This window comes from Bombus vosnesenskii, unplaced genomic scaffold, assembly GCF_011952255.1.
Source record: "Bombus vosnesenskii isolate JDL3184/JDL3185 unplaced genomic scaffold, Bvos_JDL3184-5_v1.1 scf7180000013295, whole genome shotgun sequence".
Classification (NCBI taxonomy): domain Eukaryota; kingdom Metazoa; phylum Arthropoda; class Insecta; order Hymenoptera; family Apidae; genus Bombus; species Bombus vosnesenskii.
In genome coordinates this window covers 96,592-112,941 of record NW_022882946.1, presented here as the reverse complement: position 1 = coordinate 112,941, position 16,350 = coordinate 96,592, and the positions used below count along the sequence as shown (strand labels likewise).

General features: G+C 36.0%; 4 protein-coding genes across 12 annotated transcripts in view; 2 read left to right on the top strand and 2 right to left on the bottom strand.

The window, feature by feature from the left end:
* The window catches only part of LOC117233100 (elongation factor-like GTPase 1), a 28,127-nt gene extending 22,607 nt beyond the window's left edge, over positions 1-5,520 (top strand). The window contains exons 4-5 of one of the 2 annotated variants that reach the window (XM_033493043.1): positions 3,375-3,562; positions 5,310-5,520. In XM_033493043.1, the coding sequence (XP_033348934.1) occupies positions 3,375-3,562; positions 5,310-5,498 (377 nt within the window). In that variant the 3' untranslated portion in view covers positions 5,499-5,520. The remainder of the gene's footprint in view (positions 1-3,374; positions 3,563-5,309) is intronic. The other variant, XM_033493044.1, reaches the window with a different exon arrangement.
* Positions 5,521-6,816: 1,296 nt separating this feature from the next.
* LOC117233104 lies at positions 6,817-8,687 on the bottom strand. 2 transcript variants are annotated; one of them, XM_033493055.1, is made up of 3 exons: positions 8,456-8,687; positions 7,598-8,336; positions 7,411-7,512 (listed from the first exon to the last, which is right to left on the bottom strand). In XM_033493055.1, exons 1-3 carry the CDS (start codon positions 8,471-8,473, stop codon positions 7,502-7,504), a joined length of 768 nt encoding a protein of 255 aa, XP_033348946.1. In that variant the 5' UTR covers positions 8,474-8,687; the 3' UTR covers positions 7,411-7,501. The 2 variants fall into 2 exon arrangements, with proteins under 2 accessions (XP_033348945.1, XP_033348946.1); XM_033493054.1 differs by having other exon boundaries at positions 6,817-8,336.
* Positions 8,688-8,779: 92 nt separating this feature from the next.
* LOC117233101 (ATP-dependent Clp protease ATP-binding subunit clpX-like, mitochondrial) lies at positions 8,780-13,566 on the top strand. 7 transcript variants are annotated; one of them, XM_033493047.1, is made up of 8 exons: positions 8,825-9,260; positions 9,320-9,634; positions 10,151-10,306; positions 10,399-10,596; positions 10,693-10,841; positions 10,961-11,150; positions 11,369-12,270; positions 12,386-12,812. In XM_033493047.1, the coding sequence occupies exons 3-8, from the start codon at positions 10,237-10,239 to the stop codon at positions 12,635-12,637; spliced, it is 1,761 nt and encodes a 586-aa protein (XP_033348938.1). In that variant the 5' UTR covers positions 8,825-9,260; positions 9,320-9,634; positions 10,151-10,236; the 3' UTR covers positions 12,638-12,812. The 7 variants fall into 7 exon arrangements, with proteins under 7 accessions (XP_033348940.1, XP_033348939.1, XP_033348943.1 ...); XM_033493049.1 differs by lacking the exons at positions 8,825-9,260; positions 9,320-9,634 and adding an exon at positions 8,780-8,804; XM_033493048.1 differs by lacking the exon at positions 9,320-9,634 and having other exon boundaries at positions 8,820-9,260.
* A 125-nt stretch (positions 13,567-13,691) lies between these two features.
* LOC117233105 (solute carrier family 25 member 46-like) lies at positions 13,692-16,273 on the bottom strand. The gene is made up of 5 exons (XM_033493056.1): positions 15,978-16,273; positions 15,581-15,863; positions 15,331-15,387; positions 14,979-15,255; positions 13,692-14,873 (listed from the first exon to the last, which is right to left on the bottom strand). Exons 1-5 carry the CDS (start codon positions 16,144-16,146, stop codon positions 14,445-14,447), a joined length of 1,215 nt encoding a protein of 404 aa, XP_033348947.1. The 5' UTR covers positions 16,147-16,273; the 3' UTR covers positions 13,692-14,444.
* Positions 16,274-16,350: the final 77 nt, after the last annotated feature.

Sequence of the window (16,350 nt, the reverse complement as noted above, 5' to 3'; positions counted from 1 at the left end):
TTTCGAACGTGAAACTGAATTTTCCGGTTCTTGGCGTTATCGCACTCAATGAGAAAACACATTCACCGGCAGTGAACAGCAACGTGGCTGACGTTGCACGCTCGCCGAAACAATTACGTTCTACTCGATCGCTACACACGCTCTATCTCGCACTGTATTTTTTGTGTCCTTGCGTTCTCCACGTTCTATCTTCTTTATCATACGTCCTACGTCCTACGTCCTACGTTCTACGTTCTACGTCCTACGTTCTACGTCCTACGTCCTACGTCTTGCGTCTTGCGTCCTTCGTCTTGCGTCTTGCGTCTTGCGTCCTACGTCTTGCGTCCTGCGTCCTACGTCTTGCGTCCTGCGTCCTACGTCTTGCGTCCTACGTCTTGCGTCCTACGTCTTGCGTCCTACGTCTTGCGTCCTACGTCTTGCGGCTTGCGTTGTTGACGTGATTTACGTTTTGCAATGCGATTCGATTTAGTCCGAGGTTAAACGGCTCGCAACATTCGTGCTGCACAAGCGTATACTATTCGTTCGACTGGACTTGTAACAGCTAGAGGCAAAACATGAATGAGTCCCCCTTCTCTGCTCTTCTTTTTCCACTCCGCTCCATTCCATTCCACTCCACTCTACCCCACTCCATTCTACTCTTCTCCGCGCCACTCCATTCCACTCCACTCTACTCCAAACTACTCCAATCCACTCTATTCCCCTCTTTTCGTTCCTCCACCACACTGCTTCCCTCTAGTCCAATCTACTCCATTCCACTCCGCTCCACTCCACTCCACTCCACTCCACTCCACTCCAGTCCACTCCACTCCACTCCACTCCACTCCACTCCACTCCACACCACTCCACACCACTCCGCTCCACTCCACTTCGCTCCACTTTGCTCCATTTCACCGGCTCCCTTCTTTCCTTGTATCCTTACTTACAATTAGACATTTTCCGTTTTGCCCTCTAGTTTCCTTTCCTCTTATATTATATTTTTATTTTATATTTGCTTCATTCTGTCCGAATTTATGGGAAAGTGGTGAAATTTAAATGATTTGACTCTAGTTAGCCAATCGAAATAAACTATAATTGATTATCAAATAAGTAAAAGTATATTGTATCCTGGAGCCGTTTGGAAAGTTTCGGAAATGCGAGTAACCCGATAAAATTAGGTAGTTCTTGGAAAACCGTTCATATCAAAATTTCCAACACGATATAGACGGGAAAATAAAAAGAAAATAGTCTACGTTGTACGTGGAAATATCGATGAGAAGTGAGTGACGCGAAACAGATAATCGGTGCGGATGCTTACCTACCTACCTAGCAAGTAGGTACTTTTACACACGTATAGTCTGTAGGCGGTGGTTCGCGCGATCCACGCGATCCACGCGATCCACGCGATCATACGTACAATAATATTCTAAAGATGATAATATTCAAATGCTCGAACTCGCCTGTTAAATGGCCAAAGCTTTCAACCTACTTTGACTTTGCCGGTATATTTCGACCGCTCTTTTTTCCCTTTTCTTCGCTGTTATAGCCCGAACCATCCTCCTCTCGATACTCTGCACCTGCGCCCATCGAGTATCTCCCTTTTTCCTAAATATTTCGTTACGCGGTTTCCCACGCGAAAATATTTACACTCGCAAACCAAATTTCTCCCAGCACAATAACGAAAGAGACAGCTGATACGCATCTATGTTTATGGAACGGTTTGCGTATCCTTGGCGTACACCTGAATTTTCCGTCAGCTGGATATTTCTTTCGAGCAAATCTTTACGTTCGAACAAACTCGTGGATTTTTTCTTTCGAAGGATCACGATATTGTACACCCAATATTTCTACCGTACTAGAACGTCGATCCTCGATTTTTATCTCTTCTTGTCTCGTAATTAAAAGTCCGCATTTACGTTAATGGCCTGACGCTATATTACTTGAAAACAATAGACGATATGCTAAATCGTAACAGATTTTCCAAAGTTCTGATCGTGAGTTTGAGAATCGCTGTTTCATTGATCGACGCCGCAATCCATTCACTCGTACCTTTTTTCTTTTCTTCTACTGCTCTTTATTCTTCTCCTTCTTCCTTCTTCTTCTTCTTCTTCTTTCTCTATCCACCTGCATCGCGTTAGTCTTACTCTCCTCTTATTTGTGAAAACAGATCGAAATGAGACCCAATTCGCTCCGCTCCGCTTCGATCTGATCCAATCCGATCCGATTTGATCCGATTTGATCCGATTTGATCTTGTCTCGTTTCGTCTCATGCCTACTTTATTTTTATCTTATTCCCTCAACTTTTACATATATTTCGCAACAGATTTCTTTATTATAAATATTATTTAATCGTAACGTATAATCTTAACGAGCGAATCTCGTATCTACTAAATGCTAAATCTGAATGTTTTGCTCTATAGTCTTTATGTAGTTTGTTTCATCGTTATGGTTTCATGTACAATCTTTTAAGGCTTAGACGATACACGTTAAATTTTAGAAGACAAAGTGTTTTACTTTGCGTGGATTTCACATTTAACGAGCAACGATATTCATCGTAACGTTTCAACAAGTTCGCTCTCTTCGTTCGGAGAACCACTGTATGTGGCATGAATGAATTCTTGCTATCGAAGAGGGGAACGAGACTCGGTTACGATTCGGCGAGGAGCTTGAGAGCAAGGTGGGACTGAAAGAGTAGAGCATCGAGATAAAAGTCGCAGAGGGGAATCGTAGAGTTGGACGTATAGTTAGTTAGAGGTGAAACTCTCAACTCTCAACAGTGAGATTGCGGCATGGTAGAGAGTGTGTGTGTGCGTGTGTGCGTGTGTGTGTGTGAGAGAGAGAGCGCGAGAGCGCAGCGTATTGGTGTCCATGCCTATGTATACGGTGAGATCGTAACGTTACGAGTAGGTAAAAAAAGGGGAGATACGCCAGATTCTTGCATGTACCGGCGATGAAAGAAGGATGGAAGAGGACAGGCGAGTGCAGGTGCCGCAACCTACGACCGGAAACTATCCTCCTTGCTGCGACTTTTAATGCAGTGCAACTACGTCTTCACCGTCCTAGGGAAGAATGTCGATCGACCAACAGAAAAAGAAATCACACGATTCTAGCGATGGAACGGTACCCATCGACGTAACCATCTTCCTCGTTTATCAATTTCCTTTCCTTATCAACCGTTTTTATTCCCATAAAAGCAGAAAGAAGACCCTTTCGATAAATAACACCATTATCAATGACTCGCCGCCATATTCCACTTTTCTATAAATCGAAATAATCTGGCAGAAAAATAATGTATAGCCAGAACATTTTCTCTCACCACAAGCTACCGAACTAAATTATTCCCTGCGAATGAATTCTATAATACATGCGTAACTCTAATAGGTTTGATTTTGTTTCAGGAAAACTGTATGCGGCATTTGGAAAGAGACAAGGCCGTGTAGTTGCCGCGGAAAGTGCTCTCGGATTCGGTGGACAGTTTCGCGTGCTTGCGACTTTACCTGTGCCAGAGAGCTTTCAACTTGCCAGAGAACTGCGAACACAGACATCCGGGCTGGCTAGTCCTCAACTGGTTTTCAGTCATTGGGAGGCAAGTTTTTCCATATAAAGAGAACACGCAGACAATATCTCGATGTTTTCCCGTGTTTCTTCGTCGCGTTATTCCATTCGCGTCGTTCAATTATTGCTGACGATGGAAATCCATCTGATCGGTTATATACATATATATGTGTTTGTGTGTGTGTATGTACACACGCGCGCGCGCGCACACACACACACAATATATATATAACCCTATATATATATGTCGGGTTTACATTAGAATTAGGGTTAGGGGCATGAAACGAATCTTCGTTTGGATTACACGTCGTCATTATGCAATAGAGAAGACATTGGCTAGTGCAAATACGATTATTATAGAACCGGACAAGTAACCGTGGTAATTAGATACTCGAGAAACTAATGACAATGATCCTAGGTTCAATAACGAATCCGCGGTCGACGGGATGATAGATGAACGTACTCGCAAAATCTAAGTCGGACCCGTAATATTCACTGGTCGTAAAGGAGTGCTCTTTTCATCGATGAGATCGCGAGAGAGAATGCCTTTCCCGTCCCGATGATGCCACAGAGGAAAAACTATATTGGGGTGTGTCTAAGGACACGAAATCATCGGATTCGTCGAGGAAAGCCTTCGTTCAGAAAGTAAGGGAAACTGGCGTTGCTGCTAATTGGTCAATCTCCATATCGGTGGTTAGAAAAAGATGCTAGCCGCCCTCGAGGGAAAGTTGCCAGTGGGAAACGTCGCTCGTTGAAAAATAGGTCTCCCCTATTTTCCCGTAGTTGGGACAAAGACCGTTTGTCTGTTTGAAAGACCTTAGTTGACTAAATCTTAAGATTTATAACGGGCCCTCGGGCTAGCTGAACATGTACTGCGGAGACGCATCGACATCTGGCTATCATCTTACTCGAAGAATAGGGTCTGCGTGTGGCGAGCTACGGGACAGAGACCGTTGGAATGTTTACTGTCGAGTGTTACAACTATTTCCTTTTCAAGGAGAGCTATAGAATTATTCCATGCCTTTGTTAGACAAGGCGTTCATCCCGTGACCGCGGCTACGTTCGGCGACTGGCTGTCGCCTCGAGCCCAAGCTCATTATCACAACTCTCGAACAATTACAATCGGATTGAATAACTACAATTGTTTAATTACAGCTATAGTAGACTCTAGGTTACAATGTTGCGGGATTAATCAAAATTCCAAAGACTCCGGTGTTCTTTCATCTCCGACATATATATATATATATAACTCTATAACCTATATATATATATATATATATAGGTTATAGAGTTATATCATGGTTAATCAGTTATTAATTATCCCAACGAGTCAAAGTGATCCTCTCTTTCCTCTCGTAAACACGCTTCATTTGTTTGTTTATATTGCTCTTCTAGCTATTTCACAAACAATATGCTGATAAATAAATGCAAATAATTTAAAGTTTTATTCGATTACTTCGTGTTGCTGTTGTTTTACCATTTGATAGAAATCTTGGGATCTATTGTAATTAATTAATTTAATGTAATTAGTTAACGTGTTAAACATGTTATTTAGTGAACAAATTTTGTATGCCTTAAAGTACAGCGTCCTAATTGCAGCAGCATACTTTCGCTTGTGTTAACACCATACACGTTACTCATCGCGTTAAATAGCAATCTATAACGTAACGTGACATGTGTACATACATATATCTCGTTAAGAAACAAACTATTTCGGCGCTTTACATTGCAATTTTGATATAACAGGTTTTCTTTTTTTTTTTTTTTTTTAATAATAGGTTATCGAGCAAGACCCTTATTGGACGCCTTCCACGGACGAGGAGTACCTACACTTCGGTGACAAAGCAGATAGCGAGAACAGAGCTAAAAAATATATAGATGCAGTCCGTCGACGTAAAGGTTTACCTGTGGATTCTCAACTGGTTATGCACGCGGAAAAACAACGCACTCTATCCAAGAATAAATAATACTGGATAAATAATACTGAAACCTACTCTATACTCTATGCACCTCTGTCATACGACTTCCCACTCAGTCTGTGTACCATTCGCCGTACGCGCGATCCGGCACGTTACGTTTCTAAATATCCTAACATTTCCACGTTAAAATTAATTTATAAAAATTCAACTTTTCGCCATCATCGAGTCAAACAGCTGAATATAAAAATATCGAGAGCTACATATGTACATTGAAACAAACTGTACAAAGTGTTGAACCTTAAATAATATAACTTAAATAGATACTCAAAATGATAGAAAAAAACCAGTCAGATGAAAAAGTTTCAAACCAGTTTTACGATAGTGTAAGAACTACGCTACTTGGACAAAATAATCTGTTTTGAATATATCTTTCTGAATAGCAAAAAGCAGCGATAGAAACGCGCAGCTACGACTACAGTGCAGAAATATTGTATTGAATGTATTAGAACCTGAGAAAAGATGAAAAAGTAATTAGTATTAAATTGATATTAAATTCGATTGTCTTGCACACGTGCTCATTAAGGTGTTTATAGCGCGAATATCTTTCAAGAGTCAAACACTCTAGGAAGAAATTCTTTAGCAGTTTGTATTTTCTACGCGCGCACACTAACAAACAATTCAGACATCGACATAATTGCAACTTCACGTTACAATTACATATATGCCATTTCGAACGCCGAAATTACCAGTATTACATATTTCACTTTTATTTTTACTTCTTTTCGAGAGCAGTGAGGTGCGGGCTAAAGTTTTCTTTAAAAAAACGCTCTTCTAGTCATTTCACGTAACATATTAGCTTTTTAACAATTTTTTTAACAACGACTTTTCTCTACTTAATCGAAAAGTCATTTTTGCAGCGGCTTACTATAGCGATTATAGGAGATAAAACTTTCAAACTCGAATATTTCTATTTCGATAAGGCCAGGCTGTTTAAAAATAGAATCGTATATAGATAATATATTAAATAACGTATCGTCAAAGTTTCAAAGAAAATTATACGAAAGTCAATCTACTTTAATACTTTAAGTTAATTCCATTGAACTCTGTCGATACGATTCTCTTATGTTTTTGTGATTGGTATATATTACGGCATACGGTATTACGACGTACAGTATGTTGGAGCAACAAATGAACAAGGCATCAAAAAAAGAAAGGAACGATATTTGCTTGGGAAAGGAGCAATATTAGATTGAGAGGGAGGGAGAGAGAGAGAGAGAGAGAGAGAGAGAGAGAGAGAGGCCGGATGGAGGGACTTTAAGCGCTGGACGCACATTATTTACCATATATCTGAAATTAAAATACACACTTTCAACCATAATATGATCTATGTGTATACCGATATCCATTTTCTATACTGATTATTGAAATGAGATTAATTGAATAAAAACAAGAGTAAAATCTTTCAGTTATTAAGGACTTAACAATCATTTTTAGCTGTATTCGTTGTGTTTGCAATTGATGTCAATTTCACTTTAAAATGTTCAACTACAACTTTCCTTCTCAATATATCGATCACCGTTTATTAAAATTAACATAACGTTGTTCCTTCATTTCGAAAATTATACAACAAATGTATTTAATAGAGATGTCGAAAGTAGTTATTCAGTTTTCATCAAATTTAATCTTTTTCCCTTGAAACCCCTGTTTCATAATATCTTGTTGCTTCTTCTTTGCGATCCAGGAAGGATGTAGATTATCATATACTGGACAACTTATTTTATTAATTTTCTCCTCTTCTTTAACTTGCGTATCTTTCTTATTTCGCTTCCAATGTGTATCGCTTCTCTCTGTCACGCCACTTTGATCATGAATAATGTTTGCGCAGTTCATTTTTCGTCCTCTACCCCCCTTTCTCTCTTTGTATGTGTTTTCGTTATACAGTTTATACTTTTCCTCTTTATTTTCACGCAACTTAAATATATCACGACTAATATGATGTTGACCGCTAGTGTTTATCTCTTTAGAAAACAGAGTATCGCTTGAACCCAAAGTTACTTTATTTCTATGTAAAAAAAAATCATCTGTGTTTTTTAATGATTCCGCTGTTTCGTTACAACACTGCTGATTTTTAGTTTCCTTGTATTTACCGGTTTGTTCTTCTATTTCTTTCAATACTTCCATGAATGGTTTAACGGTGGCCTCGTTGCTAATGACTTTAGTGACAGTCCTAGAACTTTGGTCAGACCTACGGTCTATCTCTACATCTTGCATTTTTAATATCCTCCTTGAACTACCTCCGTCGTCTTTAGATTCTGTATTCAATTCCCTTCCTTCCGATAATCTTCTACATTCTCCGTTAACCTTCCTCCTTTTTTCACAAGGTACATCAGCGGAAGATGTAACATCACCTGCAATTTTTGTGTTCCCTTCGTACACTTTTTCTACGGTGTTGTTTGTATCGCATTGTGATTGGTTCGAATGCTTTTTTAGGACATCTGTAGGCCCTTTTCTTTTCGACGAATGCCTCTGTTTCCTCAACGAAATATGTTCACTGTAGTCTGGAAACTTTTCCTGAAATTCTAGTATTTTCGAACTTAAAGACTTGTAACGAACAACTTTCGCCATAGCCCGAGTTCCATCGTCAGTGTGTGTGTTTTGTAATATGTCTTGCAGGCATTTAAACCTAGTAATTCCGAATTTTGATATCTCATCGTCTTTAATACCTTTTAACGCAAATACTTCCCTTAAAAGTTTATCCGCCTTATTCTTATTTTTTTCCAATTGTTTTTCATTACCGTTACCACTCCGTAACCTTTTCGCTTCTCTGATCAGTTTATTTATTACACAGATACGAGCCTGACGAATGCATTGTCTTAATAGAACAATCTAGAAAATTAATAACAGATGGTAAAACATCTTTATACGATGCAAAATAATTAAAAACAATCGTTTGCATGCGAATTTTAGCAAATCAATTCTGTACTAAAAGCATGTTAATGACGTACCTCGTTATTTATTTCCATCCTTTTTGCGTTATACGTTTGAGAACAATTGTACCCAAATATTGAATATTTAGGTACAATTACAATTAATAGCAATAAAGCATCAACGAAATAAACAATACACTCTTTTATATCGCCGTTTTTTGTCTCTTTTTACACGGTACTACGGTACACAATACGACATGACATACATATACATGACATATATATACATACATACGTATGTACGTAGTACAACGTAATTTACTATAGTTCAAGTTGCAGAGGGGAAAAACGAACTATACGCTTTTTAACCGAAAACAGAAATGGTAGAAAAAGAGGAGGGGTGAGGATGGAGCATAGGAAAGAATCGGTGAGCTAAATTTACGATTGGTTAAAATTATTTGAAAAATTTATTACAATTAACTTCAAGGTAAATAGAACTATAATTATTGATACGCGTTTAATATTCGCTACCAAATACGTAACTACTTGGATATGTTTATGTACGTATAAGCAGTAATACGTACGCAGAAGATATTAAGCGCCCTCGAGTGACCATATGCACAGACGTACTGACGTTTCGTTATTTCGTAAAAACGTCATTGTGTGTAGTGTGTGCTCGCGTTAAGAACATTGATAAACTTTTATCAAGAAATCTAACAGTAAATATATGAAAAAATAGTCCCATTCAAAGAAGAAATCGAACGATTTGGTATAGAACAATTGTTCGTTTGAGTAATTGGAAACAGCGTATATCATCCATCAGTCAGAGAGTTTATCACGATCGTGATAGACTGAATATATACTATATTCGCCACGTATGTAGGTACGTGTGTACAAGATCATACCATATAATTCTTCAATATTTTGGTCGGTGGTTTCTAGATATTTCATTGACATGGAGGTAAATTGAACATTGTTTTCAAACGAATTTTAACAAAGTAAATATAATAACGTCGGAAAATTTCGGAAGACAGTCAACAAATGACCTTGAATCATGCTTCGAGCGATTATTGCACCTTGTAACGCGATATGTCAGACGGTCGTGTTTATAGATTAATTTCTTTCCTTGTTCCATTCGCGGTAACCAATTGACACAAGATTTTTTGGATTATTGGATTTTCTACATATGTTTCGTGGAAGAGATGAATAAATTATGAATAATAAGAAACTGTTTATGCATTAGTGTTTATTTGTCAGGTTAGTATCTTCGATATTTTAGTACTTTCGTTAACTACAAGTTGTCACTGTTTATTTTTACATTGACATTGCCTCTGTGTTCGTATTTTGCTTTCCTATGCATACATCAAAATTGCAATTTCGTCGTTCAAATAGATCAACTGATACTATTATTAATGTTTCTTTTGTACTCTTTTTTTTTTTCTTTTTTTTTGTCATAATGATTATTCTTATTGTTCGTTATTCAATGAAAGAAGCATACAATTTTTATACATATATAGATTTCATGCTATTTGGGTAACTCTTTCCAGTTTTATATATAGTTTATATTTTTTGTCTATAATGTCTCCTTCTACTTTACATTCAATCTTCCGTGATCTCTTGTACAAATCGTTAATGTACAAAATTATACTATTTGCACGTATAATACGTTTAATATCTTTGATTACATTAATTGAGATTTTCTAATTTCTGATTTCAATTTTCCTTTAAAAAAGATCAATCTATCTTGTTTTAATATCTTTTGTTTTTACATAGATTTTATCTCAAGCGTGTCTGATAATTAATGCAGAACCACTTTCTTTGCTTTCCACATTTTGTTTGCGTAATAAAAACAAACAAAGATGAGCTGCGTTCGTTGCTGCTTAACCAGTGCCAGCCGCATTGCATCTTCAAATCATATGGCAAATCATGGTTAGTAGACAATCTATACTACATTTGAAAACTATGTATTAGCGATTGTTTAGTCTGGCTTAAATATAAATGATTATTTCTTTCTGTATTAGTTCACAAAATCTTAAGAGTAGCTGTGATTAGATCGTTGACGGTTGGTACCACTTTGGGAAAAGCACCCTCCGAACCTACTCCACCTGGTAAAGATACTAACAGTGGTGCGTCATCCACTGGAAATGGCGGTGGGAAGAAAAATACACTTACATGTCCAAAATGTGGTGATCCTTGTACACACGTAGAAACTTTTGTGTGTAAGTGAATAATACTTGAATGGTTTTCTGCATGAGATAACTAACTATGGAGATGATCTAGAGTTATCTATGGTATAAAAACATATTTTTGGTCAGCATCAACAAGGTTTGTCAAGTGCGAGAAATGTCATCACTTTTTCGTCGTTCTATCGGAGGTAGATTCAAAAAGAAGCCTTAAAGAAGCTTTAAGGCCAGATGATACAAAACAAGGATTTTATAGAAAACCACCACCACCACCAAAGAAGGTAATGATTTTATATGATAGTATATTATAGGCTAGTATTATTATTCTAAACAGCAGAGAACTTTGTATATTGTACAATAAGTTATTATGACAGGTATTAATATGTATCGGTATTTTCAGATTTTTGAGTACCTAAACAAACATGTTGTAGGTCAAGAATATGCTAAAAAAGTTTTGAGCGTCGCTGTTTATAATCACTACAAACGAATCTATAATAACTTTCCAGTGCAGAATTCAATGCAAGGTTCTATTAATGCAAGTGGTACACAAGATTTGAATCATCCCTTCACTCATAGAGGTCTTAAACCACGTAAATAATAGTTTCCCCATTTTGTACATAATCCAATATAGAAATATGATATAACACGTCCGACTGAGAATAATTAAATAATATTCAGTTCTAGATAGATTTTATACTAATAAATAATGGTGTAAATAACATTGTTTCTAGTCTAATCAACCAAACATTTATTTGTATACGTAGATATTTCATTTAACGAATGACATTCATTCTTCGTTATACCGCAGACTTACTACATATTTCAACTATTGGAAATTCACTCGGCGTTGGATTCCAGCAATATCCTACAGGAAACGAGTATAAATCAACAGAAAATCAATCAGTCTCTGGATCTGATATCCTTGATAGTAAACAACATCAATTGAAGTTGGAGAAAAGTAACATCTTGTTACTTGGCCCAACTGGTAGCGGGAAAACGTTGCTCGCTCAAACAATAGCTCAATGTCTCGATGTACCTTTTGCTATTTGTGATTGCACGACGCTGACACAAGCAGGGTACGTTGGTGAAGATATAGAAAGCGTTATCGCAAAATTGCTTCAGGATGCAAATTACGTAGTGGACAGAGCGCAAATGGGTATCGTATTCTTAGATGAAGTTGATAAAATTGGCGCTGTTCCCGGCATACATCAACTGCGAGACGTTGGCGGAGAAGGTGTACAGCAGGGAATGTTAAAAATGTTAGAGGGTACGATTGTGAACGTACCGGAAAGAAATAGCTCTAGAAAATTACGCGGTGATACATTACAAATCGATACTACGAATATTTTATTTGTTGCTTCTGGCGCGTACAATGGATTAGATAGATTGATTTTGCGACGTAAAACTGAAAAGTATCTTGGATTTGGTGCATCGCCGTCTTCTGAGAGTCCAGGAAGAAGAGCTGCGAATTTAGCAGACGTCGCAAACATGTCACCCTCTACGGAAAGAGATAACAAAGAGAAGGATTTGCTGTTACAACAAGTCGAAGCGAGAGATTTAATTGATTTTGGTATGATTCCTGAATTTGTTGGCAGATTTCCAGTCCTGGTACCATTTCATACCCTCGACAGAGATATGCTTGTTAGAATACTGACCGAACCTCAAAATGCCATGGTGCCTCAATATCAAATGTTATTCTCAATGGACAAGGTACAAATTAAATCGTTTCGTCGTGCTACTTACAATCAGATTTGCTCAACGCATATACGTATACGTAATTTAAGATTCACGAGTTGTTTACATATATATGTATATGTGTTTACAGGTAGAATTGACGTTCACCACGGAGGCTTTAAACGCGATAGCGTCATTAGCAATGGAGAAGAAAACTGGCGCAAGAGGGCTGCGAGCTATCATGGAATCGCTGCTTCTGGAGCCCATGTTCGAAGTGCCAGGTAGCGATGTAATGTCAGTCCACGTAACTGAAGGATGTGTACGAGGACAAGAAAAAGCACAGTACATTAGAAGAGGTGATGTCACCGAGGAGGAATTACACGCTCAGCATATACACAATTAACATATAATTCATATTAAGAACCTGCCACACATCTGATCGATTTCTTGAAAAAATTGTTCAAAACTATGTCTTACGATAATAGTTTTCAATCTAACACAAATTTGTGAATAATATGTGTTCATTATAATCTATGTTTCTTTAACAAAACAAGATTATGCCACATGGATAACATTAAGGAGAAGAAAGAACAAAATGCAAATAACACTAGGAGATTATGCAATTATAATTATTCTGTATTAATTTGTACCGCATGCAGTACGAATGCAGATAAAACAAATCGATTGTGGTATGCAATTTACTCTGTGTTCAAGCAATTCGTAACAATATCGACAAGTTTGTTATTGAATTATTTCTAGATACACGCGCGTGTGTACACGCGCCTACACACAAATTTTCACTTATAAAAGTGAACGGAAATTTTATCGTGATTTTAGTAGATTGAGATCATATAAATTAAAAGCAAAAGATACTCGGATTGCTACTACTATTATGCAAAAATAAATTTAACGTAATATTTTAGCGTTTTACAATTATGATATCTACGCGTCTGTTCTACATATTATTGTAACGCAGATAGAAAACACAATTAGTGGATAACATCTGTTAATATTTAGGTATTGTACAATATTGTGTAATATATACAATGTAAATGATTCACGCATATACATTACATTATAGTTACTAAAATATGCAAAACAATTACAACTATACGATCAAGATTACACGAAGCTAGTACAAATTCATCATATATTGTTACACACATATAAATACACATCTTGTTAGAACTGAAAAATTGTATGAAATAGACTTGACTCTCTTTCATTTTGAGATTATCTTTAAACAATTAAAACACTTTGAACAAGAATTTAGGAAACAGGTTTTTTATGAAATATTAAATCATATTAAACAAACTATGTTTAAGTTTTAAAGTTGAGAGTAAATAATATTTTAAATATATGTATATATATATATATAGGTTATATATATATATATAGGTTATATATATATATAGAGAGAGAGAGAGAGAGAGATCATCAATTTTGATAACGTATCGGATAAAATGGGAAAGAAATTAAGATTTCTGAAACTGTCTGTACTTTCTGAAGATTTAGAATTATTAAGCATTAGTTAGCGATAGATATATATATTCTCGTCGATTGTTTCATTTTATTTTACATATATGAAAACTAGGTGTAAATGAAAGGCTGTGTAATATATGATGCAAGTTAAAAAAAGATTGTACACATATAAAATTGTTGTATAAAACAAATGTTGAAAGTAAATGCTGTGTGATATTAGTTTTCAGAGTATCGATACACTTATTTTTCCACTGTTAAGAGCTAAAAATAATAACGAAATGGTACAATATTTCCCACAGCTAGCATAGTTTCATAACTTGCATCTTTACAGTGTTTTCAATACTTATAACGTAAGTATTTTAAGTGAAATGAATCATTCTAAAAAGTTCGTGAAATAAATATACTTTTTGCATGTATACGTCTATGAAATATCACAATAATTCAATTCTAAAATTCTTTTATTCCTCGTTGATATATATATTTAAGTATCATAAATTACACGTACACAATAGTTTGGAAATTTTATTCGCTTGATTATTCCATAATGAATCAAAAGATATTAAAATGTTCAAAATTACTGAAAGCATTAAATTATTGATCTAATTTGGCAATAACAAAAGAAGAGAATAACCAACTCACTACAGTGTAGCAATTTCATGCCTATGCATGTATAAGTATAGTACAGTCTATATAATAACATAAAAGGTAATACTAAAGTTGATGCTGTTTTATATGTTGTTGTAGTACCAATGTGGAGCGGGCTCTCGTGTATTGATGGGCTCTCGTGATTTTGGTTTTGGTCTTAGTACTGTTCGTAATTCTGTGAAAGCCCATTTAATAACCCGCACTATTATAATATTTACTGTAAATTCTAACATAAGAGCACCAAATCCTTTGTATAGACCAAGGGGTCCCTCGGTAGATATAATCGTACTGTAACAGTCTCTTGCACTGCTATATCCTGTCAATAGCGGTGTCACGCTACGACCTGTATCCAAGTTGTCGATGATGGTTCGCGTACCTTGAAGATGAAGTCTATGAATCACCGTTTCCCAAGGATAAAACAATGCTTCTGCCAGGAACGTAGAAACTAACGACGACTGTAATTCTATATCTTGTGTAACAGTCTCTGACAGCAAGTCTCTGCTATATGCACCCTTGACAAGACATACAAATAACATTCAGTGCATATAATTTAACGAATTCGATACTTACTTCAAAGTAAATATTTTCTTAAATTATTATCAATATATAAGACTCACTCTTAACTCTTGAGACTGCTTTTGTCTAATATGCATAATACGACTAGTAACTCCTTGAACAGCTAGAGTGAAAAGATATTTAGATACTCCATAAGCAATTGTTGGCGGTAGAAGAGAATAAATGGGAATTAGTCTGCCTTTGTTGCTCACTTCAACTAAACGAATTGCACCATCTCGAAAAACATCCAATATGCCAGGGCTTTCAGATGCAATTTCAGATTGTACCGTCTCTACTAATGATGCAGAATAGAATGGTGCTACTAAACCTAAAGAAATACTATCATATCTTCTATTAATTTCGTGTTACGAATTTATACCAAAGAACATTTGACATATACTAATATATTATTACCATTTAAGAAGGATATGTTGTCCAAATGCTTTCAGTGAACTATTACATGTTATTTCTCTGAAATTAATAAATATTTCATTATCATTTATTATTATTATTATTATTATTATTATTATCATCATCATCATCATCATCATCATCATCATCAACATCATGTATTTAGCATTATGAAAATAAAGAAGAAACTATCATTTATTCTCATTAGAAACTGAAAAATAAGCATTTATTGTATATATAAGGATCACCTTACTTTGGCCATGGTGTTATTTTAGAAATGAAATCTTCGATAGCTAACAACATCCCTTTTACAAGCAGCACCGATCCAATTCCTTTCCATAATGTATTTATTCCTTGAGTTTGATGGAGACGTATGACCACAGGTACCAAAGTGATTGGTATTATATGATATTTGCTCAATCCAGGATTTACTTGGCACTGCCGTCTTAGAACAATAAGGGGATGAACTAATAAAGTTTCTGTAATTAAGGTTGCTAATCCACAACTAGCTACCATATATTTCTTTACGGTAAGATCTGAAATACAAAGTTTCAGATTAAAGTCTCTTTATTCACGCAAAACAATAACAGAACTTTTGCTATATTTCAATAGATTTTACGCATAAATATACTTATTTCAATAAAACTGACCTCCTTCGGAAGGTGGATTATCTTCGACTAGAGGATGCACAACAGGAACATCTAAAGGACGAATAACCTCTTGTCCATGGTAAATATATGGAAAATTATTTCCAGTTTCCCAAGATTTAGACACAGGTTTCCCACGATATACTCTTTCGTAACTTTCCAATCCCGCCATCGTTTAGGAAAGTAATTTTTTAAGCATTATAACTGTACATTTTCTGAATAGTCCTAGAACTATATACATATATATATAAATATATATAATTCGTTCAACTTGTCGCTTTCTTCGATTACAAAAAGACGTCTGTCTGTATCTATATCACTTCCGCTTAAAAAGTTGAGAGTTGGGATGTACGCAGATACATGTTATGATATATCC